This window comes from Ailuropoda melanoleuca, chromosome 6, assembly GCF_002007445.2.
Source record: "Ailuropoda melanoleuca isolate Jingjing chromosome 6, ASM200744v2, whole genome shotgun sequence".
Taxonomy (NCBI): Eukaryota; Metazoa; Chordata; class Mammalia; order Carnivora; family Ursidae; genus Ailuropoda; species Ailuropoda melanoleuca.
In genome coordinates this window covers 87,213,341-87,240,812 of record NC_048223.1, presented here as the reverse complement: position 1 = coordinate 87,240,812, position 27,472 = coordinate 87,213,341, and the positions used below count along the sequence as shown (strand labels likewise).

At 50.6% G+C, this 27,472-nt stretch overlaps 1 protein-coding gene across 1 annotated transcript in view; it reads left to right on the top strand.

Annotated features, from left to right (window-relative positions):
- GRID1 (glutamate ionotropic receptor delta type subunit 1) overlaps positions 1-27,472 on the top strand; it is a 731,471-nt gene that overhangs the window by 142,099 nt on the left and 561,900 nt on the right. Inside the window, exon 3 of the mRNA XM_019795472.2 lies at positions 15,903-16,187. Within this exon, the coding sequence (XP_019651031.1) occupies positions 15,903-16,187 (285 nt within the window). The remainder of the gene's footprint in view (positions 1-15,902; positions 16,188-27,472) is intronic.

Here is a 27,472-nt window from a genome sequence, read left to right as displayed (position 1 = left end):
ACTGTATCTCTGTGATGAGACACGGCATGTGGCTGTCGTTTGCTCCCATGCCACCTCAGCCACATCTTGGAGAGAAGACTCAGGCCGGGCTGACGGCCGTCTGCTTGTGTGGGCCCACGGAAGAGAGCGCACTTGCCCAGAGGGCCGAGCTGGCCTGCCCTTGGGGTGGAGGTCCCCGCAGAGGAGAGACAGTGCTGGGGTAGGCCACAGAGTTCAGATATCTCCAGACCTGCGCAGAAACATCCCTGCAGATCCCGCGGAGGCTCTGGTCTGGGGTGTGGGGCTGCCCACACGGCATGGGAACTCAGTGCAGAGGAGCCCGTGTGTGCGTGCGGGGCCATGTGCGTGCATACGTGCTTGCTGGGTGGGACATTTATGGGGGGATGGAGCCCCAGCCCTGCAGCTTCCCTTTCCTCTTCTGGTGTGCACACTGGGGGCTGCGTCCTCCCACGTCTTTGTTTTGTCGTCTTGCTCCAGCGAAGGTGTCTGGGCAGAGGAGAGGGGCTGCCTTCCACGGCCAGGGCAGGCCCGGAGTTGGGCCTCACTTAAGCCTATGGAACCTTCCAGGCCTAGCCATCTATGTTGAGCCTGTTTCATAGCAAGAAAATGTCCCGAGGAAGTGCAGGTCACAATGAGCACATATTGTGTTGGGTTTTTTGGGGGAGGGAGGGCAATTCTTGTCTGTTTGCAGAACCTTTCTGCCCTGGCCTGCAGCATGGGAACACGTGTCACGGGAACACGTGGCCAGCAGAAGCTCACATGAGGGGCCTTTGCCCGCTAAACTTGCCCTGCGGACGGAAGTGGCCTCACATGTGCCCCCACCTGGTGACAGTGCTGTTCTGTGTGTGTGCCCCTGGCACTGCCACCTCCTGCTTGATTGATGGGGAGGAGGGGGTTCCTGCTCTCCTCGAGCTGGGCTCTAGGGAAAGGCTCATGTATGGCTTGGGCCTATTCTGACTTGGAGAGTTTCGGGATGCAGCTCTGCCCAGGCTTATACCCTGTGGCCCTGTCAGTGGTCTGAGACGTAATCAGTGCGGGGACGGGTCCCCTGCACTGAGGGTCTCCCTTGAGCTCCCATGCCCTGTGTGGGGCCAGCTCTCCTCTTTCCCACTGGCTGCCAGCTGTGCCGGGGTGTCTGTGTCCCTCAGGCTCAGCCTGTGCCTCCAGTGGCCTCCATGGGGTTTCCATTAGGGGCAGAGGTGGGGGAGGGGCCTGCCTTTTCTTTCCCAACTCATCCACTCTCCTCTCCCAGCTCCTTCCCTGGCATTCAATCCTCTCTCTTAGAGCTCTCTTGAGCCTCCCCGACATTGCAGATGTTGACTGCAGGCCGAAGGGCTGGCCTCACTCCCTGCGGGGCTGGAAGGCACCAGCTCCCATCCTGCCCTGCCCCTTGGGTCCTCAGCCCAGGCTTGGGGTGGGCAGCTTGTGCCTCTGGGGAAGCCTGAGTTCTTGGTCTCATACTAAAGGGGGGGAGGGATCATACTTGGCAAGAGACCTCACATTGCCAAGGCTCCGCTGTCCCCTGTCAGGAGGGGGCGGAGTATGGTGATGCCCTTCTGGGATTGTGGGGGATGCCAGGCAATGTGTGTGCTTAACCCCTAGTCCTGCTGGCTCTTGGGGGGAGTCTGGGCTCCTAGGCCTGCCTCCCTGCTTGCCCCCCATTCTGTGCTTCTAGCTGACTCTAGCCCCTGACCTGCAAGGGCCCTGGCTGTCCTCACTGCCTCCTGCCCCTGCACTCCCTGGCCCCGGTCCTGCCAGGGCAAGGAGTGGGAGGAGTCAGTCAAGGCCTCGAGTCCTCTTGCTGCGTCCTCACTGGGGCCATTTTTCCAAAGGCAAGCTCTGAACAGGCCTCGCCTGTGCTTAGGAGCCCTCCAAGGCTTCTTCCAAAGCCCCTCCACTGAGCAGGCAAGACCTCTGCTCTGAACCCCCATTCCCTGGGTCATCTTCACCCCAGCATGATTGGCTCACTCCTGGTAGATCCACGGATGCCATCGTGTGCATGCCTGGGCTTGTGCCATGCTGCCAGCCTAGTGGCTCTCTTTCTCTTGGTCCTCCTTTTATCTGCGTTCTGTCCCAGCCTCAGCTGTTCTGTCCCCTGGGAAGCCCCCTTGCCATCCTGGGCCACATGACTCCATGGCCACACTCCTCTTGCCTGACATCCCCCCACGGACACTGAATGATAGCATCCCGGCTCATGCTCCAGTTCCCTCTCCACATGCTGTTTCTAGGACCTGGGGCCAGATCTGCACCATCTCAGTGTTCCTGGCATGGGCACGTAGTAGGTGCTTGGAGAGATTTGTGATGGGCTGCGGGGGGCAATTTGATCCCCCAGTAGGGAGGACCTCGTTCCCAGTCGGGCTTCTCATGGCTGGAAAGGTGCCAATGGGAAAACTGAGCCCCACTGATCAAGTTTCTCTTAAGTTCCTCTCTGGTTTGTGAATTTTGTTGTATTGTTTTTCAATTTTCTCCAAGCATCTGCTACTGTGAAATTTTTCATTATCACTGGCAAGGATCCCCTCTCATCCCTGCTGGCTGCAGGAGATTTCTGATTTCTCTCCCCGTCTGCTCCAAAGCACCTGGGAGCTGAGATGCCTAATGTCCCTGGGCCAGCTGGGCTCTTGCTCCTGCGTCTCAGGAGTGAGTGTCCTCTGAGCTGGGCTCAGCAGGCCTGGCCTGTGTCCTGAGGGCTTTGCTTCCATTCCCTTGGGATGCAGGGCTGGTCCAGCTGGGAAAGCTGCCTCTGGGGGCCGGGCCAGCACCTGCACCGACCCCTTTTCTTGAGAGACTGTCAGGTGGTGGCTGCTGGGAGCAGAGGCAACCGCTTCCTTCTAGATGCCTTCTCTAAGAGTGGCACTGTCTCTTCAGTGTTGGAGGCTGTGTGTTGTCGTGATGGCTGTTAGGATGATAATGAGGCAGTAGACGTCAAGGCCGTGCAGGGCCCTGGGGTGAATGAGAAAAGCAGCTGCAGGCTTTGGCAGGTAGCAGCTGGGCTGTGCTGCCCCACTCGCCCCCCGGCCAGCGGAGCTGCACCTGGGCCCCCTGCTGGGAGATGCACAGGTGGGCCCAGGCTGGCCTGGGGCACTAACCATCAGCCTGGTTTTGAACGTGGCTGCGCTGCTTTCATCTCTGGCCTTGCTCCTTCCTTGTGCATTTGCGCAGTTAGTCGTACTCACCGGTGGGGGCTGGAATGCTTTCTGGATTCTAACTTACTTGAGTTAGTCTTGTTAGTATCCTATGGGGTAGGGCACTGTGGGTTTTGTTTGCTAGTTTGCTATTGCTTGGTGAAATGCATGTATCTGATTTGAAATCCCCGTGGTAAGGCCATCGTTAAGGTGGGGCATGGAGAGGGCGTGACTTGCCCAAAGCTGCTCGCAGCTGAAGGCAGAGAGCAGGGATGTGAGCCTGGGCAGTTCAGCTCTGGAACCTGTGATCTTACCTGTGGGCTGTTCCATCTCTTTAAGAGGGACGGAGTGCTTCATTTCTTTCTGTTTCAGCCCCCAGTGGGCTGGACAGCAGCCTGCCACCTTCCCCTATGTCATTGGATGTCCTCTGCACCAGTGTGTGCTGGGTTTAAAAGAACCTGGGAGGGAGGGTGCTGGGCACCTGATAAGTGAATGAATGATGAATGAGTGAACAGACGCTTCCCAAGGGGAAGGAATTAGCATTGTAGAATTGATTCAAGATGTATTTTCTGCCAGAGGCTTTATTTTCATGTCTTATGTGTAATGCGGGTGCTGTGACCGATTCCTCCTTGTCCTCCTCCTTTAAAAAACAATACATTGGTGTTCTATAAAGGGACCAGCCGGGGCTCCTGGATGCTAAGTGACAGGATAGGGCTCGGGCTTTGTGCCTGCTGCCTCCCGGGAGGAGAATGGGCTGAATGGAATAAAGTTCATTTGTAAGATACAGGTCAGGAATTTCCCCTGCACTGTTCTGTTCACAGTCAGCTGTGGGTTTGGACAAGTAAGTGTGGACACCAGCCTGCTTAGACTGCTCCACGCAGAGAGCGTGACAAATGTGTGAAGAGCACCACGGGCCCCAGGGGTGTGACGAGCCCCATCTGCCACAGCGACCTCTCTGGCTGGGCCCCAGCTCCCCACTCCTGCCCTCACCCCAGGTGCTGTGTGCTGAGGGCTGTGGGAACAGCGTGCAGAGGGCTAAGAGGTGTGAGTGGGCTGGCCTTGCTGGCCATTTCCCTGGGTCTGGCTGCAAGGCATGGGGGCTGGATGGCAGCCAGGGTGGGGGCAGCTAGGCTGGGCAGAGTGAGGGAAGGGGTGGAGCTGTGGAGAGGTGGTGCCCAAAGAGGGGGTCCGAACACCTTGTTTGAGGGACATCGTGCAGGTGGAAATGTTGAGCTCCAGGCTCCCTTCTGGAGGGTGGGTATGGCCCTCCCAGTGATAGAGTCAGGGAATGTGTCAGGAGGGACCAAGGGCTGCTCTGGGTCAGTGAAGCCCAGAAGCTGGGGTTCAGTGGTGGGCATCCTCCCCTTGAGAGTGGGCTATCCGTGCCCATCAGGAGGGCTTCAGGCCAGGGCTTCAGTGCTGGGCTCCACCCAGTGATAGGCCAGGGAGTAGCACAGAGGCCTGGATCCACTCATACCTGACCTGCTCAGGCTTTTGGGTTGTGTGTGGGTGTCCCTGTGGACATTCACCCTAGAGACAGACCCATAGGGTGGTGACAACCTGTCGCCCTTAGTGAGAGCAGCCATCTTTGGCTGCCCCCGTCATGGGGGGTAGATCAGGGTCAGCGTTATGCCCATCCAGCATTGTCCTTTTGTTGCCTGCTCCCTTGAGGCATCTGGGTGTCCATCCCAGACTTGGTGCTGGGGATGGAGAGGTCCTTACGGGACTCAGTCTAGGGTGTGACAGAGACCTGTGAACAAACAATGATACTCTCTGAACTGCACTTGTGTATAAAGTGGGGGGCCGCAGAGCCAGGGCCTGTGTTGTCCTGACTGAGTGAAGAAGTCCTCTGGACAGGAAGAGGCACTTGAATTGGGTCTGGAATGCTTAGTTTCTAGCAGGAGAACACAGGTAACAGAGATGTGAGCCTGACACAGCAGAGCCTCTGGGATCCCTGCTTTGTGCCTCAGAGCCGAGACGTTGCCTTCTGGAAGCCTACCAGGAGGCCAAGCTGCAGGATTAGTGCAAGGTCTCAGAACTGGAGCTCGGCAGGATGGGGATGTTTCTGTGCCCTCCCAGTTTTCCTGGAAGGGGCACTGGCTGAGAGGTGACCCTTGGTCCTGTGACACTAATCCCACATGGTCGGAGGGAATGGGGAGCTGAGGGCCTAGCGGGTGGGCATCCATGGGTCAGCTTCCAAACCAGGGTGGAGATTGGGAGCCAAGGCATAGACATGGGGCTCTGTCCCTCTGGGGCAGCCCTACTAGGGAGAGAAGACATAGGCTGGTGGGGGAGAGAGATTCACGCACGTGCACACATACACATACACACACACACACACACACACACACGCATGCACTCAGAGAGAGAACTAAGGCTGAGGCTCAGAAAGTGAGAAGCAAGAACAGAGAGAATGAGAGAGATAGCCTGAGAAAACTAGGAAAGTGAGACATTGGCTGAGATGGGAAGGGAAATCCAGAAGCTTCACTAAGCCTCTGTTCCCCATCTGAGAGGGCTGCGCTGGGCCTGGCGGGAGCACTCAGGCCAGAGATGGGGCCTGGTGACTGGATAGCCTTGGCTTTGGGAAGACACATGCAGGTGGAGAGGCACACGTGAGCTGGCCTTGGGCAGCCCAGGGATGTGGGGAGGGCTGAGGTCAGGGTTCGGGGTCTGGCCTGTTGGAGTACATCCAACCGTGGTCTCTGGTTCATTCCATCCTCCTGACAGCCCTAGAGGTGGGGACTGTTATTAGCCTATTGATAAGTGAGGGCTGCGGCTCAGCCAGCTGGACTGACTTGCTTGAGGGCACACAACTATAGCAGGGGCTCTACCTGTCTCCTGGGCCCCTGTGCTTAACTTTGAGGTCAGAGGCAGCTCAGGGTTTGAATCCAGGCTCCCCTGTGACTTCAGGCAACACCCCAACATTGGGTCTCTGCACCTGTCGAGAGTGGGGTAGCAGTATCCACTTACCAGGGGAACAATGGCTTAAGTGATGAGACGGATGGGCTGGGCCCCCTCGGGCGCCTGGCAGCCATCTGTGCACAGGCTCCTGTCTTTCCTTTCACAGTCCGAAGAAGGAGAGGGCTGTGCCCTCACCCCCAGCATGGGCACTGCCACAGCCTTTCCCCGCTTTTCCCTCGGGCTCTAGAGTTGAAAACACCTTCTTGGCTACCAAGGGGTATCCAAGCCTGTCCCAGCTGTGGCCACACAGGGGTGCCCCATGTCCCTGAGTCATGTCCCGGGAACACAGAGCACGCCAGCTTGCTCCCTGTATTGCGAACTGTCTTATCTGAGCCAGGCTGCCACTTGGGCTCAGGTCCCTGAGCTGTCCCGCCTCTGGGGCGAGGGGAACCAGCACTCCTCAGATCTGGCCTTGTCTCTCCCTTGTCTCACCGGCTCCCAAGACGGAACCATTGTTTTCTCCATGGTTCTCACCCTCCTTTTCCCACCTATAAACAGTCACTCCTTCTTGGGCAGAATTAGATGAAGTGAGTGTCCCTTGGACCCCTGGCTTATCCGTGCAGGGATTGGATTCTGAGCCAAGTCTAGGAGGCCCCAGAGCCCACTATCTTAATTCTCCCTGTGCTGCTTAGGGCTAGGCCTGCTCTGGGACGAGGCACACTTTGCCATTGCCTTGTTCCTGACATGAGTCCCATTGCACGGATTCTCTGGGTGACTTGTTCACCTTGCAGCACTGACATTTCCAGCTCTTTGTCCTTATTCATTTGTGCTTTCACTTACTCCTTCCTGCAGTGAACATCCTCTGACTGACCCTATATCAGGCTCTGAGCCTGGACCTACAGAAGGCTGTGAAACTCAGTCTCTTTTCTTGGGACCTTAGGAATTAAGCATGAAGTCAAATAATACATACTTGATAGAAAGGCTATCGTCCCAGGGAAACGGATGATTAATTTTTCTTAGCAAGGGGAAGTCAAGGAAAGTTCCATAGAGAAAGAGGTATTAGGGATGGGTCTTGGAGGAGGAGGAGAAGGAGGAGAAGGAGGAGTTTGAAGGGCATAGTGGTGGAGGAAGGACATTTCAAGAGAAAGGAATCAGCACGTGTAAAGTTAGAGATTGGGGGGGCATGGTGACATGAGCAGAGCATGGGGCATGTTGGACAATAGAGGGGTGCCATGCTGGTGTGTGGGGTTGGGGGGCCTGGGGGAAATCTCACAAACTGGACTTTGACTCTCAGGCGATGGGAGCATGGCAGATATTTTGGGGGGCATGCTTGGTTGCTGAACTTTGGTTTGTGGAGTGGGTTGGAGAAAGCAATGCTGGGAGGCAGGGAGACCAGGAGGCTGATAAGGGATGTGGGCAGGTATAGGGAATGGCATTCAGAAGAAGGGCTTGGGGGGAGCCCAGGAAGAGAGGTCTGGGCTGGGATTGTAGAGACAGCTGCAGGAGGCCCCTGGGTGCTCGGCTGCTTTCGAGGTTCTCTGAGTCTCCCAGGACTTGTCACTGTCCTGATTTCACTTCCACAGTGTAGGCTTTGTGTGAATCCGGCCCGGGAGCCTGGTGTTCCATTGACGGAGCAGTAAAAGTCATTAACGAGGAACTGGAGAGCTATAAATAAGCCGGCACGATCCCACCCTATGTTCCCTGTGTTTCCAATCTGTGGGAGCAGGGGATCAGTTTTGATTCATTAATTGGCATAAAGATGAGGCCCCAGAGATTGGCATGGTCCTGCCAGCTCTTCTCCACCCTCCTGGTGGGCTCCGTGCGTCCTGCCTGCCCCAGCTGCCCACTTGCCGCAGGCTACGCTCCAACATCCAGTGAGACCCTTTGGCCCTGCTCCTGTGGGCCCCTGGGCTGCATGGACCGTGAGGCTGCAGGGGCGTGGGAGCTCCCAGCCTGGAGGTGCTTTGGGGCCTCCACCGACTTTTCTCTCACTGTCCCCTTGGCACCCTCTAAGCTGTTGGTGTAGCTCTCCTTAGAGGGGCAGGTCAGTTTTAAGAAACCGTCCTTCTCCAGACTTTGGAATGTGGCCTCCCTTTTGGGAGGACATGAATATCTGGGAACCTTGGCAGGTTTGAAAACTGTCTCACCAACGAACTGTGGACACCAATCGTGCTTATCTTGCAGAGTTGTTGGGAGTACTAGATAGTTTGTTGCAGTGCTATGCCATGCTGGGTGCTAGGCCAGGGGCTTGGAGGGTAAGCAGTATGCAGGCGCTTTTGCTCATGGGCTCATCGTTCAGAGAATGAGATGCCTGGCAGCGGCCACGCGAAATAGTCCACAGTTGCAAATGTTGGCGGATGGTGTGCAAAGTACAATAGGGGAAGACAGAGGTCATGGAAAGTTCTCTTGTGGGAGTGACGGTTACCCACAGAAACACAGAATGAGGGGAGCCAGCCAGTCGGATGCAGGAGGAGCACTGCAGGCCAAGGGAGGTTTGTGGAGACCAGAAGCGGGGAGAGCTGGGAGTATCTGAGTTATGGCACGAAGGCCGCTGCCTGGGACACAGGGCATGGGAGTGGGTTCTGTAGGGCCTTGCGGGTCTTGTTGGGGTGTTGATCTTATTTTAAAGCCAGTGGGAAGCTAACGTGGATAGCGAGCAGGGAAGCACTGCTTGCTTGGTGTTTCGCGAAGGCCGTTTCACTGTGGTGTGTAGAGTGGAAGACGGTAAATCAGGGGGAGGTTGGAGGTAGGTAGGTGCAGGGGGGATGTCATGGTGGTTTAAGCCAAGGTGATGGAGAAAAGTTGACAGACCCAAGATATATTTTAGAGATAAAACATCCAGGACTTGGTTGATGGCTTGAATGCAGAGGGTCTGGGAGAGAGAAGGGTCGAGAGCTAGTGGTAGATAGGGGTGCCCCTTTGCTGAGATTGGTGACCAGGAGGGACAGGGTCCTACCCCATGGTACGGTGTTGACCAGCCAAATTTGAGTTGCCTGTGAACTCAGCAAAGGAGCTCCCCCCAGCGGGGTGTCGGCAGCCTAAGGGAGGGTTGTGGGCCTAAGCAGCAACTATGGAACCATCAACAGACAGGGCTGGGGTTTAACTTGTAAAGGGCAGGTCAAATACACAAGGAAGGTTGGTGATTTCATATAGAGAGAGGGCATGAGTGATGGGTATGGGTCTGGGTCTGGGTCTGGGTCTGGTCTGGGGGAAGGCAAGAGGTGGGAGCACCCAGAGTGGCTGAGCAGGGCCCGGCCTAAGACAGGAGAGGCTATCCTCCATAGCTCCTAGCACAAATGCGGACGTGGTGGCCAGATGTGGTGCAGATGTGGTGGCCAGAAGCCAACTGGGTTCCTTACAATTATGGCTTCTATTTATCCATGAAGAATGGAGCAAGGTTGTCTGTGGGGATGAAGCTGGGAGGTCTGAGACTGGGTAAGGGAGGTGGTGGAGAGGGCGGGAAGTGGAGAGCAGCGTGGAGAGGCCTGTGGAGATTGGTGATACAACTTTGCAAGGGTTGCTGTGTTGCCGGGTGTGTGAGGGGAGGGGGTGGCCAGGTTGACCTCCAGGGCTGACTCTTACTGGGGATTTCAGCGGCTGTGCTATGTAAGGGGAGAGAGGGTAGTGAGGTTGTCTGCTGGACAGCCGCTGAGCTGAGCAAGGAACGAGGAGTGAAGGCCGGCGGAAGCTTTTGGGAGTGCACGCGATTTAAGCAGGTCTGCGGGACAGGATGCACCAGAGGGAGGGAGGTGAGGCCCTGCTGACTGTCCTTTGGGGTGCCCTTTGCTGCTGGGCAGCAAGGGAGGGGTCAGCATCCCATAGGACCAGAGCTCTAGCCCCTGCCTTTGTCTGGTGCTGCCACCCTTTACCCCCCTCATTTCGTGGTTTTGTTTACCTTTTAAGTGTCTTAATAAAACATGAAAAAATATTTATTCTTCATAGATCAATAATTTACTATGAGTTATGACAATACTAAATTTGGTCAATTATTCATCGACTATAAAGTATTTATAAATGCTACCTTAATTTAAAGCATTAGCCATTAGAATTCAAATATTAATAAAGCCGGTGCCAGCTTAAAGGAGGGAAGGAAGGGCAGAGATAATAGGGGTGGTTCAGGGGAGGGTGCGTGCTCATGGCTGTTAAGATGATTAGATAACAAGTTGTTACCGGGAGCCCCATGTATGGGAGAGGCTGGGGTCCCTGGGGCCTGCTGGACCCCCTGTGACAGACCGACCATTCCTCCTGGAGGGCTGCCCAGAGCCTGGCTTTCCCTTCTGTTGCCTGCTGGGACAAGCAGGAGTCTTGTCAGGCTGCTCTGGGCACATCTGCTTCTACCCAGGCAGAGTGGCCTCTTTTGCCTTGTCCGTCTGGAAAATTTGTGATTCTTGGAGGGGCTGCCCAGAGGCCAGTTAGCACAGGGGCTTGAGGGACCGTGTCCTCAGAACAGCAGGGCCCACGGGGGTGGCTCCCACTACGCCGGGACCACATCTGGTCTTCCAGAAGGAGCAGGTGTGGTTGTGGGGGGGGGCGTCTTGTGGAGGGGAGGCCTGTGGTAGCTGTGGCCAGCATCGTTTCTGGGTGGTCCCCTCTGGGGCTATTGCTTGCCCCCACCATCCTTGGCCTGAGAGTTTTCCAGGGATCTCCATGGGGATAGAGAAGACTGGGCATGAAACAGGGGTGGTGCCTGGAGTGACCTCAATGTCTGGGGGCACGTCTGTCATCAACAGCATCCACCTGCAGGCACTGAGTGACTGGATAAGCCAAGGGTTTGCTGTCAGCAGAGAGAGGCCTTGGGCCTGCTTGCCAGCTCTTTCCCCGGGGCCTGGGTTCAGTGTGGAGCTGCCCTCGGAGTTTCTATCAGCGAAGTGCTGGGTAGCATCAGCCACAGAATCCTGGGCTGTGTCTCCTGCGGGCCCCCACGTCTTCCCGGGACTGGCTCCTCGAGAGGCTTCTGGTGGTCTGCTTCTGATGATGTCTTTGCTGTTTGCTTTCTGGCTGTGTGGCCCTGGCCGACACCCCAGCCCTCTCTGTGCTTCAGTTTTCTCACCAGGAGACTAGAAAGCTCAGATGGGATGAGAGTTACGGAGAGCCCATCTGTCCCATGATGTGGCCGGTGCTGTGCCTGACATGTTCTACCCCGAGAGTCGTGTCCGGGAAACCCTGGATCAGCAGGATGCTGGTGTCTCGGGGGACGCTGGCAGGAATGGGATTGTGGGGCTGTCTGGGAATCCTGGTGGAGCTCATGGGTCCTCTCATTTGGGCCCAGGCTTGAGCTCTGAGCACCCTCTTTCTCCCAATTCCTGAGAAGCCATTGGGCAGTACATAGACCTTTGCAGAGACCCTCTGCTCTCCTAGCCCACCAAGCCTGGGGAGGGGGCTGGAAGCTGATCCCATTCATCTCAGCTTCTTGCTTTCTCAGCTGATGAGCCACTCTCAGGGGGCCCTTATCAAGCCATCAAGCCTGCATTGTTGCAATCAAGAGAGAGATTAGCTTTATGACCACATGATATTGGAGGCAAAGAATGATAACAAAGGCTCTTATCTTGTAGTGAGCCGCAGAAACACCTCGAAGTAGGAGGGGCAATAATACTGGTGCCTTCTGCATCCCTATTCCGTTCTAGGCAGTGCAAATGGCTCTTCACATACCAAGACCTTTCACGGAACATGCACAGCAGCTCTGGGAAGCGGGTGCCATCGTCTCCATCTGACAGGGGCCCAGAGAGGGCCAGCACTTTGTCCAAGTCCCACATCGTGTGTGTGGCAGGGCCTAGATTCAGACACTGGCCAGGGGACCCTGGCACTGGGGTTCAGCATCTCTTTCTACAGTGCGGGTGTGAGTTGTATAGCGTCCTGTCCCAGGAATGAATGAGCACACAACCTTGATTAAGCTAATAGCTGATTTGGCTTTGATCTGATGTATTTTGATCATATTATTTTTATGTTAGGAGCCTCTAAATAACCATCATTTCAACAGTGCCCCAATTAGCAGGCCATTCACAATGGATTGGAAATTGACTTGCATCGGGCCTCTCCATTAGTGCCTGGGAGAGGCTTCCAGCCTTAATTATCTGCCCTGTTTCTGAGGCTGGTGGCTTAAGGAGCCTGCGGGGTGCTGCAGGTGGCAGTCCAAGGGGTGGGGCAACAGTGCCCACCTCTACAGGGAGGGCTGTCAGTAGCAGGGGTGAGGTCACTCTCCGACTTAGCTACTATTTCTTGGGATCCTGGGCATGACTTGGATGGGGACATTGATGGGGTGATGGGAGTGTCGAAGGAGAGTGGCAGGAAACTGGCTTCTGTTTAACTTTCTTGTGCGCAGCAGGGGTTGGCATTTGCCGTCCATGTCCTAAGTCAGTGTTCCCGGAGCTCGGCTGGGGAGAGATTCTTATCCTCATTTAATAGGAAACCAAGGCTCAGGAAGGAGACATGCCTGCAGCCACAGACTGCTGACCGGAGGAGCCGGAACCAGACCTGTGGTTAGTGAGATTCGAGGGCGCCTTCGCTGTGCCCGGTGAGCCCAGGCCCAGCCAAGAGGTTGGTGTCCCTGGCTGCCAGCAGGATGGGCCAAGGTGACCAGTCAGGCAATTGTTCCCTGACCATGTTCCTGCGGCCTGGCCCCCGTGTCTTTGTCACACTGCACCCCTTTCTCACGCTGGTCTAAATTCTCTTTCTTCGAGGCCCTGATGTTACCCTTCTCTGAGCCCAAGGAGCTTTGTCTCTCCTTCCTCACAGGCTGAATCGTGGGGTCTTTTTGGTGGTTCCAAACTCCTCAAAGTTGGGGCTTGATGTCCTCTTGCTCTTTGCTCCCCCAGTACGCAGTACAGGGGGAGCACATAGTGAGGGGGGTGGGTCCTGAGTGTATGTATGAAACACACAGGAGGGAAGGAACCAGTCTGTAGGGAGCAGTGGGATGCATGCCCAGAAGGGGAAACTGAGGCTTGGAGAGGTTCAGTGACTTCAGAACTGGCGTATATGGAGTGGGTGCAGGGTTTGCCGCCGGAAGTCAGGTGATGACCTGGATGGGAATTGGACGGGGTGGGTCACGGCTGCAATGAGCACTCAGGGGTGTCCTTTTGGGCTGTGTGTCTGGACAGCTTTATATCCCAGTGATGTCCAGGTTATTTTGTGTGATTACTTCTTGGAGTTAGAAATTCGGTGTATTGGGATTGAAGAAAGTTGTGCAAGAGGATAAGGAGAAATCCATTCAGCATCACAGCATCTTGGTCTTTTCTTGCCTTTTGGTGATTTCTCTTGCCTTTTCCACAAGCATGCTTTTTACCTGGTTGCAGTCCTGGGGAGCGTATAATTTTGTGTCCTGCAGTTGTCGCTTAGCTGCTTCTCTGAAGGCTTTTTTAGACTGGATGGTGTCTCAGTTCAGCCCTGTCCCTTATCACTTGTTTGGTCTCACAAACTGTTATCTGGAAAATGGACACAGTGACACCTGCCTCACACAGGTGTAAGAATAGTGAGATACACAAAGTACCCAACAGTATTTAGCACAGAGAAAATTCTCACAAAATAGTCCCTCCTCCTACATAACATCACAACTTACCCATTATTGGAAGATGATTTTCCTTTTCTAAAAGAATTATCTGTTCATGACTCGAAATTTTGGCAAACTATGGAAAAGACAGAAAATCAGTTCGGGCCTCTTCTAAAATGCAGTCACTTTTAGCATTTTGCAATATTCTCTTCTGGTCTTTCTTTCATGTGTGTTGTTTTATTTAATTGAGATAATAAAATACGTACAATTTTGTATTATTTTCACATAACTTTTTTATGACAAGCACTTTCCCATGTTATTGTAGTATTTTCATAAGTAATTTTAAAGGCTACATATGCTTTCAACAAATGCAGCATTTTTCAAACCACTCACCTATTTGCATCTTTTAGATTGTGGGAGATATTTTGAGAGTAGGGATGAGTATCCTCTGAATGTTTGGGGCTCTCAAGCCACTCCCATACTTTGGATAGGTGCCTAGAGTAGAATTATTGACCAGAGGGCATGAAAACGTTAAGGCTTACTGTATTCTTGCACTGGTCTTTGCTGGGGAACGGCGTGTGTCTAGGGGAGGATGGTAGGAAGGATGGGCACGGCCCGTGGCCTCCTGGAGTGTGTGGTCCAGTAGGAGAGACAGGGAGTTACATCAGCAATGCGTCGTGCCAGGAGAGGGGTGCAGGGGGAGCTCGGACAGGGGGTCCTTAGCTAGTCTGGGGATATGGAGTCTTGAGGAGTGAGTGTGAAGGTTCAAGAGGCAACAGAAAAGGTGGTGGGTCACAGGGGCTGAAAGGTGGGCGGTTGGCCTGTCCCTAGCGGGCAGGGACACGTGAAGAGCATGAAGCGACTGGCATCAGGGAGCCCGCAAGGCTGCCCTAAGGGGTTTGACTCTGTCCCCAGGGCCCTCGGCAGCCGCTGAAGGGCTTGAACAGAAGCAGGACACAATTGGATTTCTGTTCAGGAGAGAACTGCCGTGTGAAGCTTGGATGGGAGGAGGTCAGAGCATTTGAGGGGCTGCGTGATTCCTGAGAGAGACTTCAGAGATTCCCATTTCACTACCCCTGCCCCTGCGTTGTGTGGGGGGCTCGAGCGCCCAGCAGGGAGAGCGGTGGGCATTTGAGCCATGGTCCTGCGGTGCTCATGAGTGCGCGCGGTGAGCACCCTTGCCGAGGGAGCAGCCGGCCTTCGGTGTTTGGAAGTGTGCAGGGCCTTCCTCTTCCCTCACCTCCCCAGGGCCCCGCTGCCTTCTCCTTGGCCTTGTTTCCCCTGCTCCTGGTCTCCTTCTCTCAGCCTTGTCTGAGACATTACATAAACCCAAAGGCTGTCCACCCAAAGAACCGCGTTGTCAAAGTTGTTCAAAAGTCTGCCGTCTGCAGCAGATGGCCTGCTGACATTCACAGGCTGTGTTTTGAAATTGCATCTGCTTTCCCACATTCCTCCGTCACATAAGCATTATTAATAAATGTTTGCTTCAAAACTGGTGCAGTGGGTTGCAGTGTTGAGAGGGGCATCTTTCTATTAATTGGTCTGATGTCCCCAAAAGACGTAAGTGTGTGGCGAAAGGGGGCACCCCTAGAGGTTCCTGGATGACTGGTAATGACCAGCTGTGCGTGCGTCCCGCGGCCCTGGACTTGGCTGCTGGCGCCTCCCTCCCTCCAGCTCCTCCTCCACCTAGCTGCATCTTCTTTAGTGATTATCAACTGACTTTTGAGTAATCCTGGGCTTCTGGAAGCACCTGCTTCATCTGGGGTTTGACCCAGTATTTTATGGTATCAATCAAGTGAACTTGGCCAGAAGACCTGGGGTTTCTGTCTTTTTTTCTTTTTTTGCTTGCAACCCGAGTCCTCTAGGCTAAGTGTCTCCCTGACTTTCTGATGTAATTCATTCCCTTCAGCCCCAGTCAGTTCCGTTCAGCCAACAATCATAGAGCACACAGCCTGTGTCTTGGCCTCGGAGATACACAGATCACAAAATGAGTTCTTGGCTCTTAAAGGGCTCGCATCCCAGGTGGGAAACAGCATGGTTAACGTAGCAGCTCTGATGGGTGTCTCAAGCAGATGTGGGTGGGTTCCTGTCCTGCCATCCCCCCTTGAGTAGCCTACGGCAAATGATTTTGCCTCCCCCCGTCTCCATTTACTTATCTGCTAAATGGGTGTAAGAACATCTAGCTGGCCCGAGCCCTAAAAGCCTCAGTGGTGCTCTGCATGTGAGAGCCGCTGGCCTGGCCCCGGGGTGGCTCTCAGTTTCTGGAAGGAGGCAGCATTTCTTAGGGGCCCCCCGGGCATGAGCTGCCAGGCCTGGGCCATGTGGATCGAAGTCAGTGTAGCTTTGTCTCCAGGCTGACCTCTCTCTCTCTCTCTCTCTCTGTGCTCTATTTCCAGCCTGTGACCTCATGACCCAGGGGATTTTGGCCTTGGTCACATCCACTGGCTGCGCATCTGCCAACGCCCTGCAGTCCCTCACAGATGCCATGCACATCCCACACCTCTTCGTCCAGCGCAACCCAGGAGGGTCTCCGCGCACTGCCTGCCACCTGAACCCCAGCCCTGACGGTGAGGCCTACACGCTGGCCTCCAGACCGCCCGTGCGCCTCAATGACGTCATGCTCAGGCTGGTGACAGAGCTGCGCTGGCAGAAGTTTGTCATGTTCTATGACAGCGAGTATGGTGAGTTGGGGGCAGGGGTTGCTCTGGGGCTCCTGGGAGGCACCTCGGGTGCTGGGAGACCCCTGAGCCAGACCGTTGCTGTGGTGGCCGAGAGCTTCTGGGTGGGCTGGGTGTACATGGCAGTTGGTGGTCTGGGTGGAGTGGGTCTCGGGGTTGGTAGGGCCCAACCTTGAGCTTTGCAAGTGGGGGGAGAGCTACAAAAACAGATCTGTAGACAGGCACGAATGTTGCCTAGCAGCAACACCTTATCATGACAGCTGAAGTTTGAATCATCTTAGAGTTTTCAATAAAATATTAATAAACTGCTGGCAGGGATCCGAAGGGCTGCAGAAGGGATCCAGAGGCTGGCCGGCATGGTCCTCCCAGAAGACTCCTCTTCAAGACTGCCCCTCACACTGGACAGTCACTTGGCCCTCCCAGCTCCCTGGTCTCCCCTCAGTGTCAGGGTCTCAGGTGGGGGGCATAGGTCAGGGGTGGGGCACAGGCTAGGATCATGTGGGTACGGCTGGACATGGCTTTTTGGAAGACCTCCCAGATGAAAAATATTAAAATTTGTTTGTTAAAAATGCACAGAAAAATGGGCTTTGGAGAAATAGTTTTAGGTTTTCTTATGGCTGCTCTGTAAAAACAGGCCAGTGCTAGTCTTGGGATGAAATGGTTTCTACATTGTGTTTTTTAAAAAAGACTTTTAATTTTGTGATAACTGAGATTCTATGCAATTATGAGAAATAATCCAGAGAGATCCCATGTGCCCTTCACCTGGGTTCCCCATGGGCAACGCATGGCGTGACTCATATAATACCATGAGCGGGATTTGACGTTGATGCGATCGATAGACCTCTTTCACACTTCTCCAGTTACAGACACTTGGGCGTGTGTATTCACATCTGTGCAATTTTATCACAGGTAAATTCATGTGACTGGAGTCAGGACACAGGGTAGTGCCCTCACAAGGGTCCCCCATGCCACCTTTCATGGCCATCACCACTCATATTACGTGTCTTTATAGGGTGTGGGGACTGGTAAGTGTCGGCAGCCCCATGGCTGGGGCCAGGATGGAGTGCGTGGACCCTCGAAAGTCCTGCCTTGTGTCTTGGTGAAATCATTCCTTTGCCAAGAATGTAACTAAGAAGAGAAGCCAGTATATGTTTGCATTTGCCTAAATACTCTGCTTCTCTAAGACTGGAATGTTGTCCTCAGCTCTTGAGCAAATATGCTGTTCGGAGTCTTCCAGGAGGAGTTGCAAGAGCAGTCAGTGTGCTGAAATGAAGATGAGGTGGTGATGGAGACAAGGGTGACCTGGGGCTCTGGGCACTTGAACTAGACACTGGCCAGCACCTGGCCTCTCCCTCCCACCTGTATTCTATCCCTGGCTCTGGGTGGCGGTGGGGAGGGGGTGTTAAGGAGCTCAAGGGCATCTCTCAGGGGTCGGCCTTCCCCGAGAACCCCTCATACTGATGTTTCAACCCCGGCATCCAGTGTGCTCTGTGGCTGGCCTGTGGGGACGTGTGGACACTGCCCAGGGATGGATGCTGTGGCTCAGGGTCTTCAGGACCCCCGGCCCCCTTCTTCCGACATCTTTGCTCCCCTTGTGCTGTGGTCTATAGAAACTCTTCAAGCCTTGGTTCTCCCCCAGGCCTGGGAGGCAGGGACTTCAGCCACAGGAGGGCAGGTAGCAGCTCTGCAGCCTGCCCACCCTGCCGGGGCTCCTGTAATTCTTGCACCTGATGAATGACACCTGATGGCACTTGTTCAAACTGGGTTTTTGTATTATCATACCCCTTACCCTCAGTCAGCTCAAGGATCAAGACCCCCCAGAGAGGAGCCCCGATCCCTACCTGTCTGAAGCTTACCCTCTTTCCTTGGAGCTGGCCTCTTGGTTACATGCTCTCGCAGACACACGTCTCCGTCCCACAGCCTGCTCTCAGATTGTCCTGACACACTCATGAGGGCTGATCATTGAGAACACTGACTGTCACACCAGGCTGTAAGCTCCAGGAGAGCGGGCCACTTACCGTTCACTACTGTGTCCCTGCTGCTTAGCACTGTGCCTGGCACAGGGCAGGGCCCAAGAAATTGTCACAGTGTGAATGAATCCACTCGTTTATGAGGACATGGGGTTTTCAGAGAATTTTCACATGAGACAAAGGAAGAATGGGGAGAAAGACAAGGCACAGATAGTCTGACCTCTGAGGTCGGGGAGGTGGGCTAGGGTCGTTCATTCTGCAGATATATTGCCCTGCCCCCCTCTCCTTTCCCCTCCCACCCAGAACCTCCAATCAAACCAAAAGGTGTGCCCCCTTTTCTGACATGGATGCTTTCGAAACCTTTGGTGGGGTTGAAGTTAGTTTTCTTTCTGCTTTTTTCTTTTTTTTATAAGATTTTATTTACTTATTTGAGAGAGAGAGAGCAGGAGAGAGTGAGTGTGAGCAGGGGGGAGGGGCAGAGAGAGAGGGAGAAGCAGACTCCCCGTTGAGCAGGGAACCTGATGCGGGGCTTGATCCCAGGACCCTGGGAACATGAACTGAGCTGAAGGCAGACGTTTAACCCGCTGAGCCACCTGGGTGCCCCTTGAAGTTAGTTTTCAACCAGACTGGACTTTATCAGCAATTCCATGAAGACTCAGGGTGATCAATAGCTTTCCTCTAGCGGACGGGCGACTTGTTGAGCCTCGAATGCTGTGTTGAGAAGAATGCCGAGGCTGTATGCCGTGATTGCTTCCTGAGTTTCCATGCTGCAAGGGAAGGGCTGGTGGCTGCCTGCGTGTTTGCTGATTTGGCTCTGGGTGCTGGGGGTGAAGGGAACATTGGATTGTCGCTGTCTTGGGTGCTGATCCGTTTGGCTTTAGGCTTTCCGGAGGTCAAAGCTCTTTCATTGGATTCTGTGCAAGACTTCCTACCTTTGTGGGCCCTGGGCATCTGTCCTCTGATTTGACAGCCTCTGAGGCCATGTTTCTGCCCCAAGATATTCTCTGTAGACTTTAACCACTTTGACTCCCACTGCTCGTCCTGGCTGTGTGCCTCATGCACGTCTAGTCTCCGGCCTGTTTTCCCACCTGCCTTGTGTTAGGTGAGCCAAGGCGGTAGAAGCCCGTGTGCTATTTGCTGCGGTACATGCAGCCCCCAGAGTGCGGGGTGTGGGTGCTTTCTCTGCATGGCTGGCATTGGCCTGAGAGCAGTGGGTGGACTTATGCTGCTGATATGCCCAAGACAAATGGTGCCTCCAGGACTCCTCAGGGCCCCTCCTCCCACCCCACCACTGCAGCACTAGCTGTAGATGAGCCCAATTAAAAAGCAAATTGAGTGTAAAGACTGTTTTATTCCTTCCAAAGTCAAACAGAAGTGGTTTGGGGATATGATGACTTTTTTTTTTTGATACTGATCTGCAAGTATCTTTACATATATTAAATGTGTATTATATGTATACATGTTGAAGCCATTCAGTGACTCTGTGAGGTGGGATTATTGTTGGCGTTTGACAGGTAAATGAAGCCCAGAGAGGTTCTTTTTGACCTGAATGCCCATGCACTTAGCCAAGACAGCATCCTATTTCTGTAATCTGGGGCTTGCTAGGCTCCAGCTTCCTTTTCCTGTCCCCAGCCAGGCAGAACTGATGCCAAGAAGGAGGGAAGAGTGCTTTGGAATGGATTTGGCATTCCTAGGCTGGTGTGCTCTGGACTTCAGTGAATGTCACACAGGAAGTCCCATCCTTGCTGGCAGAGGCCCGATTCTTCCCCGTTGGCCCCTCAGCCTCCCTCTGGACCCAGGAATGACCTGCCTCGGGTGGAACCTGAGGACTGGGCATTGGAGGAGTCAGGAGTCTAGGGTCAAAGAAGCCAAATCACTGGGCCCTGAGACAGAACTTGGCAGAGGGGTGCGAGAGGAGTTTGCATGTATACAGTTTACAAAATGTAAGATGTGCCATTTGGTAAAATTCCATCGAAAATACTTGTATGCTTGTTGTGACAGCGAAAGGGAAAATAGAAGAGAAGCTGACATTTGGGAGAGAAAATCTGTAATGTTAAAATACCAAAAGTTTGGATCGAACAGAACAGAGAACTTTCTGACGTGCCACTTCAAATTCTAGGATATTCATTTGTGTGTCGGGGGAGGTGGGAGCTAAAAGCTGCAGCCACAATTTCTCCCTAGTGAATATATTGGGATGAGGGTGGTAGTTAGGAAGGAACCTTAGAAATCACTGACTCATTCATTCAACAAATATTCACTGAGTCCCCACCACGTACAAGGACGATGTTGCTAGGAACTCATTATAGACGAAGAGACTGATGGGTAAAGGAAGTTGGCTAAGGCTGCCCAGGGCTGGGGTGTGAAGTCGGGATCCCAGGGCCCTTTCCTTCATCGTATCCCCAAGGGTTGAGTGGTTTGCTCTTGGCTCCTGGGCCAGCCTACAGGCCGGAGGTGGGTCAGGATCTGTGTGAGTGGCCATTGTCTATGTGTGCTGGTTTTTAAACTATTAAAAATAAAGAAAAGTCACACACGATAGCAATGTAGACGTCACATTAAAGGAAGGATAAGAAAATACACTCCCGTAAACCCATACCAGTTTAAACAGGTGCAGAGGAGCCCTGTGTGTCGCATTGCTCTCATGTCCTCCCTCACCAAGGGGACGTGACCACTCTCCTGACAGTGTGCCAATCCAGTCCTTGCTTTCCTTGCTAGTTTTTCCCACAGACGTGGACCCTGACCTACATATTGTTCAGTTTGGCCTGTTTGTGAACCCTAAAAATATGGAGTCACACTGCTTTTTTTCACTCAAAATTAGGTTTTGAGACCCATTCATCGGATTCAGGTGGGTGTTATCAATCACTTTTTATGGTTGCATAGCATCATCTGATTTATTACCCATTTTAGTGTTATGGGCATTTGGGTTATTTCCAGGTTTTCGCTATTATAAATAATGCTCATTAGAACATTCTTATATTTGTCTTTTGATGTTTGTGGGCAAGAGGTTTTTTTTTTTAACTTATGGCCATTTTAACTTATTTTTTGAAGTTTAAAGTTTCAAATATTTTCATTATTATTATTATTATTTTTTTTTAGTTTTTATTTTGATCATCTGGTGCTCATCATAGTAGCTGTGCTCCTTAAGCCTCATCACCCATTTCACGCATCCCCTCCCACCCACCTCCCCTCCGGTAACCAGCAGTTTGTTCTCTCTAGTTAAGAGTCTGTTTCTTGGGGTGCCTGGGTGGCTCCATCGGTTGAGCATCTGCCTTTGGCTCAGGTCATGATCCCAGGGTCCTGGGATCGAGCCCCGCAGCGGACTCCGTGTTCCCCGGGGAGTCTGCCTCTCCCTCTCCCTCTGTCCCTTCCCCCTGTTCATACTGTCTCTCCCTCTTTCTCTAAAAGAAAAAAACAGTCTGTTTCTTGATTTGTCTCTCTCTCTCTTTTTCCCCTTAGCTCATTTGTTTTGTTTCTTAAATTCCACATCTGAGTGAAATCATATGGTATTTGTCTTTCTCCTGACTGACTTGTTTTACTTACCATTATACTCTGTGGCTCCATCCACGTTGTTGCAAATGGCAAGATTTCATGCTTTTTATGGCTGAGTAATATTCCATTAGAGAAACACACCACATCTTCTGTATCCATTCATCAATGATGGACACTTGGGCTGCTTGCATATCTTGGCTATTGTAAATAATGCTGCTATAAACATAGGGGTGCATGTATCCCTTTGAATTAGTGTTCTTATATTCTTTGGGTAAATACTCAGTAGTGTGATTACAAGATCCAGGGTAGCTGTATTTTTTTTTTTTAAAGTGGGCTCCATGCCCAGCAAACTCATGATCCTGAGATCAAGGCCTGAGCTGAGATCCAGAGTCAGACGCCCAACCAACTGAGCCACCCAAGCGCCCCATGGTAGCTCTATTTCTAACTTTTTGAGGAACCTCTGTCCAGTTTTCCACAGTGACTGTACCAGTTTATGTGTGCAAGAGTTTTTTGAGGGTCTATCCTGAGGAGCAGAATTGCTGGCGTATGGCCTAGGCGTGTTTCACTTTATTAGGTTATTGCAAATTGTTTTCAGAACATTTCTACCTGTTTGCACTGCCATCTGCAACATACCATCATTCTCAAAGCTCCCCAACCTCACTGACACCTGCTAGTCTTTTCACTTTTAAGATTTTCATGTGAAATGGTATCTTACTGTGATTTAAGTTTACATTTTCTTGATAGCAGATGAAGTGGAGCACCTTTTCATATCTTTATGGGCTATTTTTGTTTGCTGTGAAATGCCTATTTACCATTTTACATTTTTGCCCATTTCAAAAATTGAGCCTTTTATTTTTTAAGTGTGCTGATAACTTCTTCCAGTCTGTCTTAATGCACAGAAGTTCTATATTGTATTGTCAGATTTATTCATTTTTTGTATGGTTAGCTCTTTTTCTTTCTTTTTTTTTTTTATTTTTATTTTATTTTATTTTTTTTTTAAATTTTATTTTATTATATTGTGTTAATCACCATACAGTACATCCCCAGATTCCGATGTAAAGTTTGATGCTTCATTAGTTGCGTATAACACCCAGTGCACCATGCAATACGTGCCCTCCCTACTACCCATCACCAGGCTATCCCCTTCCCCCACCCCCTCCCCTCTGAAGTCCTCAGTTTGCCTCTCACAGTCCATAGTCTCTCATGTTTCATTCCCCCCTCTGATTACCCCCCTTTTCTTTATCCCTTTCTTCCCCTACCGATCCTCCTAGTTCTTATGTTCCATAGATGAGAGAAATCATATGATAATTGTCTTTCTCTGCTTGACTTATTTCACTTAGCATTATCTCCTCCAGTGCCGTCCATGTTGCAGCAAATGTTGAGAATTCGTTCTTTCTGATAGCTGAGTAATATTCCATTGTATATATGGACCACAGCTTCTTAATCCAGTCATCTGTTGAAGGGCATCTCGGCTCCTTCCATGATTTGGCTATTGTGGACAATGCAGCTATGAACATTGGGGTGCATATGGCCCTTCTCTTTACTACGTCTGTATCTTTGGGGTAAACACCCAGTAGTGCAATGGCTGGGTCATAGGGTAGTTCAATTTTTAACTTTTTAAGGGACCTCCACACTGTTTTCCAGAGTGGCTGTACCAACTTGCATTCCCACCAACAATGTAGGAGGGATCCCCTTTCTCCACATCCTCTCCAACAATTGTTGTTTCTTGCCTTGTCTATCTTTGCCATTCTAACTGGCGTAAGGTGGTATCTCAGTGTGGTTTTGATTTGAATTTCCCTGATGGCTAATGATTTTGAACATTTTTTCATGTGTCTGTTAGCCATTTGTATGTCTTCATTGGAAAAGTGTCTGTTCATATCTTCTGCCCATTTTATGATTTGTTTATTTGTTTCTCGTGTATTGAGTTTGAGAAGTTCTTTGTAGATCTTGGATACCAGTCCTTTATCTGTGGTGTCCTTTGCAAATATATTCTCCCATTCCGTGGGCTGTCTCTTAGTTTTTTTGACTGTTTCCTTGGCTGTGCAGAAGCTCTTTATCCTGATAAAGTCCCATAAGTTCATTTTATCTTTTATTTCTCTTGCCTTTGGAGATGTGTCGTGAAAAAGGTTGCTCTGGCCGATGTCATAGAAGTTGTTGCCTATGTTCTCCTCTAGAATTTTGATGGATTCCTGTCTCACATTGAGGTCTTTCATCCATTTGGAGTTTATTTTTGTGTATGGTGTGAGAGAGTGGTCAAGTTTCATTCTTTTGCATGTAGCTGTCCAATTTTCCCAGCACCATTTATTGAAGAGACTGTCTTTTTTCCACCGGATGTTTTTTCCTGCTTTATCAAAGATTAGTTGCCCAAAGAGCCGAGGGTCCATTTCTGGGTTCTCTATTCTGTTCCATTGGTCGATGTGTCTGTTTTTGTGCCAGTACCATGCTGTCTTTGTGATCACAGCTTTGTAGTACAGCTCGAAATCCGGCATTGTGATGCCCCCAGCTTTGTTTTTCCTTTTCAACAGTTCCTTGGAGATTCGGGGCCTTTTCTGGTTCCATACAAATTTAAGGACTATTTGTTCCAGTTCTTTGAAAAATGTCCTCGGTATTTTGATCGGGATAGCATTGAAAGTGTAGATTGCTCTGGGTAGTATGGACATTTTAACTATGTTAATTCTTCCAATCCATGAGCATGGAATATTTTTCCATCTTTTTATGTCTTCCTCAATATCTTTCAAAAGTGATCTATAGTTTCTAGCATATAGGTCCTTTACGTCTCTGGTTAAGTTAATTCCAAGGTAACGCATGGTTTTTGGTGTTATTGTAAATGGGATGGATTCCCTAATTTCTCTTTCTTCAGTCTCGTTATTCGTGTATAGAAATGCAACTGATTTCTGGGCATTGATTTTGTATCCTGCCACCTTACTGAATTGTTCTATAACTTCTAATAGTTTGGGAGTGGATTCCTTTGGGTTTTCCATATAGAGTATCATGTCATCTGCAAAGAGAGACAGTTTGACTTCTTCTTTGCCGATTTGGATACCTTTGATCCCTTTTTGTCTTCTGATTGCTGTTGCAAGGACTTCTAGTACTATGTTGAATAATAGTGGCGAGAGTGGGCATCCTTGTCGTGTTCCTGATCTTAAGGGAAAGGCTTCCAGCTTTTCCCCATTGAGAATAATGCTTGCAGTAGGCTTTTCATAGATGGCTTTTATGAGATTGAGAAATGTACCCTCTATTCCTACACTCTGAAGGGTTTTAATCAGGAAAGGATGCTGTATTTTGTCAAATGCTTTTTCTGCATCAATTGAGAGGATCATATGGTTCTTGAGTCTTTTCTTGTTGATATGATGTATCACATTGATTGATTTGCGAGTGTTGAACCATGCTTGCATCCCAGGTATGAATCCCACTTGGTCATGATGGATAATCCTTTTAATGTACTGTTGGATTCTATTAGCAAGGATCTTGTTGAGGATTTTGGCATCCATATTCATTAGAGAAATCGGTCTGTAATTCTCCTTTTTGAGGGGGTCTTTGCCTGGTTTGGGGATCAAGGTAATATTAGCCTCATAGAATGAGTTTGGTAGCTTTCCTTCTGTTTCTATTTTTTGAAATAGCTTTAGGAGAATAGGTATTATTTCTTCTTTGAATGTTTGGTAGAATTCCCCAGGAAAACCGTCTGGGCCTGGAGTTTTATTATTTGGAAGGTTGTTTATCACTGACTCAATTTCTTCATAGTTAATTGGCCTATTTAAGAAATCTATTTCTTCCTGTTTCAGTCTTGGTAGTTTATAGGTTTCCAGGAAGGCCTCCATCTCTTCCAGATTGTTTAGTTTTTTGGCATATAGCTGTTGATAAAAGTTTCTAATAATCCTTGCAATTTCAATGGTGCTGGTCGTGACCTCTCCCTTTTCAGTCATAATTTTAATAATCTCAGTCCTTTCTCTTTGTTTTTGGACAAGTTTTGCCAGTGGTCTATCAATTTTATGGATTCTCTCAAAGAACCAGCTTCTAGTCCTGTTGATCTGCTCTACTGTGGTTCTGGTCTCTAATTCATTGATTTCTGCTCTAATCTTGGTCAACTCCTTCCTTGTCAGTGGGTTAGGCCTGTCCCTCTGTTGCTGTTCCAGTTTCTTGAGGTGAGAATATAGAAACTGCATTTTAGATTTTTCTATTCTTTTGAGTGAGGCTTGGATGGCTATGTATTTCCCCCTTAGGACTGCCTTTGCAGTATCCCATAGGTTTTGGACCGTTGTGTATTCATTCTCGTTGGTCTCCATAAATTGTTTAATTTGTTTTTTGATTTCCTGGTTTATCGAGTCATTCTTGAGCAGGATGGTTCTTAGCCTCCAAGTGTTTGAGTTTCTTCCAGGTTTTTCCTTGTGGTTGAGTTCCAATTTCAGAGCGTTGTGGTCTGAGAATATGCAGGGGATAATTTCAATCTTTTGGTATTGGCTGAGACCTGTTTTGTGTCCCAGAGCATGATCTATTCTTGAGAATGTTCCATGGGCATTTGAATAGAATGAGTATTCTTTGGTTCTGGGGTGTAGTGTTCTATATATATCTATGAGGTCCAACTCGTCGAGTATGGCATTCAAAGCCTTTGATTCTTTGCTTAGTTTTTGCCAGGGTGTTCTGTCTATTTCTGATAGTGGGGTGTTGAGGTCCCCTACTATTACTGTGTTCTTATCTATATGTCTCTTTATTTTGGTTAAGAGTTGGCTTGTGTATCTTGCTGCTCCCCTGTTGGGGGCATATATATTAATAATTGTCATATCCACTTGTTGAATACTTCCTTTAAGAATAATATAGTGCCCTTCTGTATCTCTCTCTATGGCCTCTAGTTTAAAATCCAGTCTATCTGATATGAGAATTGCTACTCCAGCTTTCTTTTGAGGTCCATTTGCGTGGAAGATGGTACTCCATCCCCTTACTCTAAGTCTGAATGCATCTTTGGGTTCAAAATGAGTCTCTTGTAGACAGCAAATGGATGGGTCATGTCTTTTTATCCAATCTGCAACCCTGTGGCGTTTTATGGGAGAGTTTAAGCCATTTAGATTGATAGAGATTATTGACAGATATGATTTTAATGATGCCATTTCTCTTTAAAGTCTTTGTATCGGTTGTGACTTGCTGCTCTGTATCACTCTTGGGGCCTTTTTACCTTTATAGAGCCCCCCTTAATATCTCCTGTAGGGCTGGTTTCGTGGTTACGAAATTGGTTAATGATTGGCGATTTTGGAACGTCTTTATTTCTCCATCAATTCTGAATGACAGCTTTGCTGGATAAAGGATCCTTGGCTGCATGTTTTTCTCTGAAAGAGCTTTAAAAATGCCCCCCCAAGCCTTTCTCTCATTCCAGGTCTCTGTAGACAGGTCTGACGTAATCCTGATACCTTTGCCTTGGTACGTGAGAAATTTCTTTGCCCTGGCCGCTTTCAATACTGTATCCTTGGATCTAATATTTGCGAATTGCACTATGACATGCCGTGGCGTAGGTTTGTCCTGGTTGAGCTTGGATGGGGTCCTCTCTGCCTCTTGGACACGAATGCTTGTTTCCCTTGCTAGATTAGGGAAGTTTTCAGCTACAATTTGTTCAAATATCTCTTCTAGACCTCTGTTTTTCTCCACCCCTTCAGGGATGCCGATGATTCTGACATTGGATCGTTTCATAGAGTCAGTAATCTCCCGTAATCTACATTCGTGGGCGTGGATTTTTTTAAGACCAGCTTCTATTTTCGTTTTTTCTTCTACTAACCCATCCTCCAATTCGCTAACGCGTTCCTCTGCCTCGGTGACCCTGGCCGTCAGAGCCTCTAGTTTTGACTG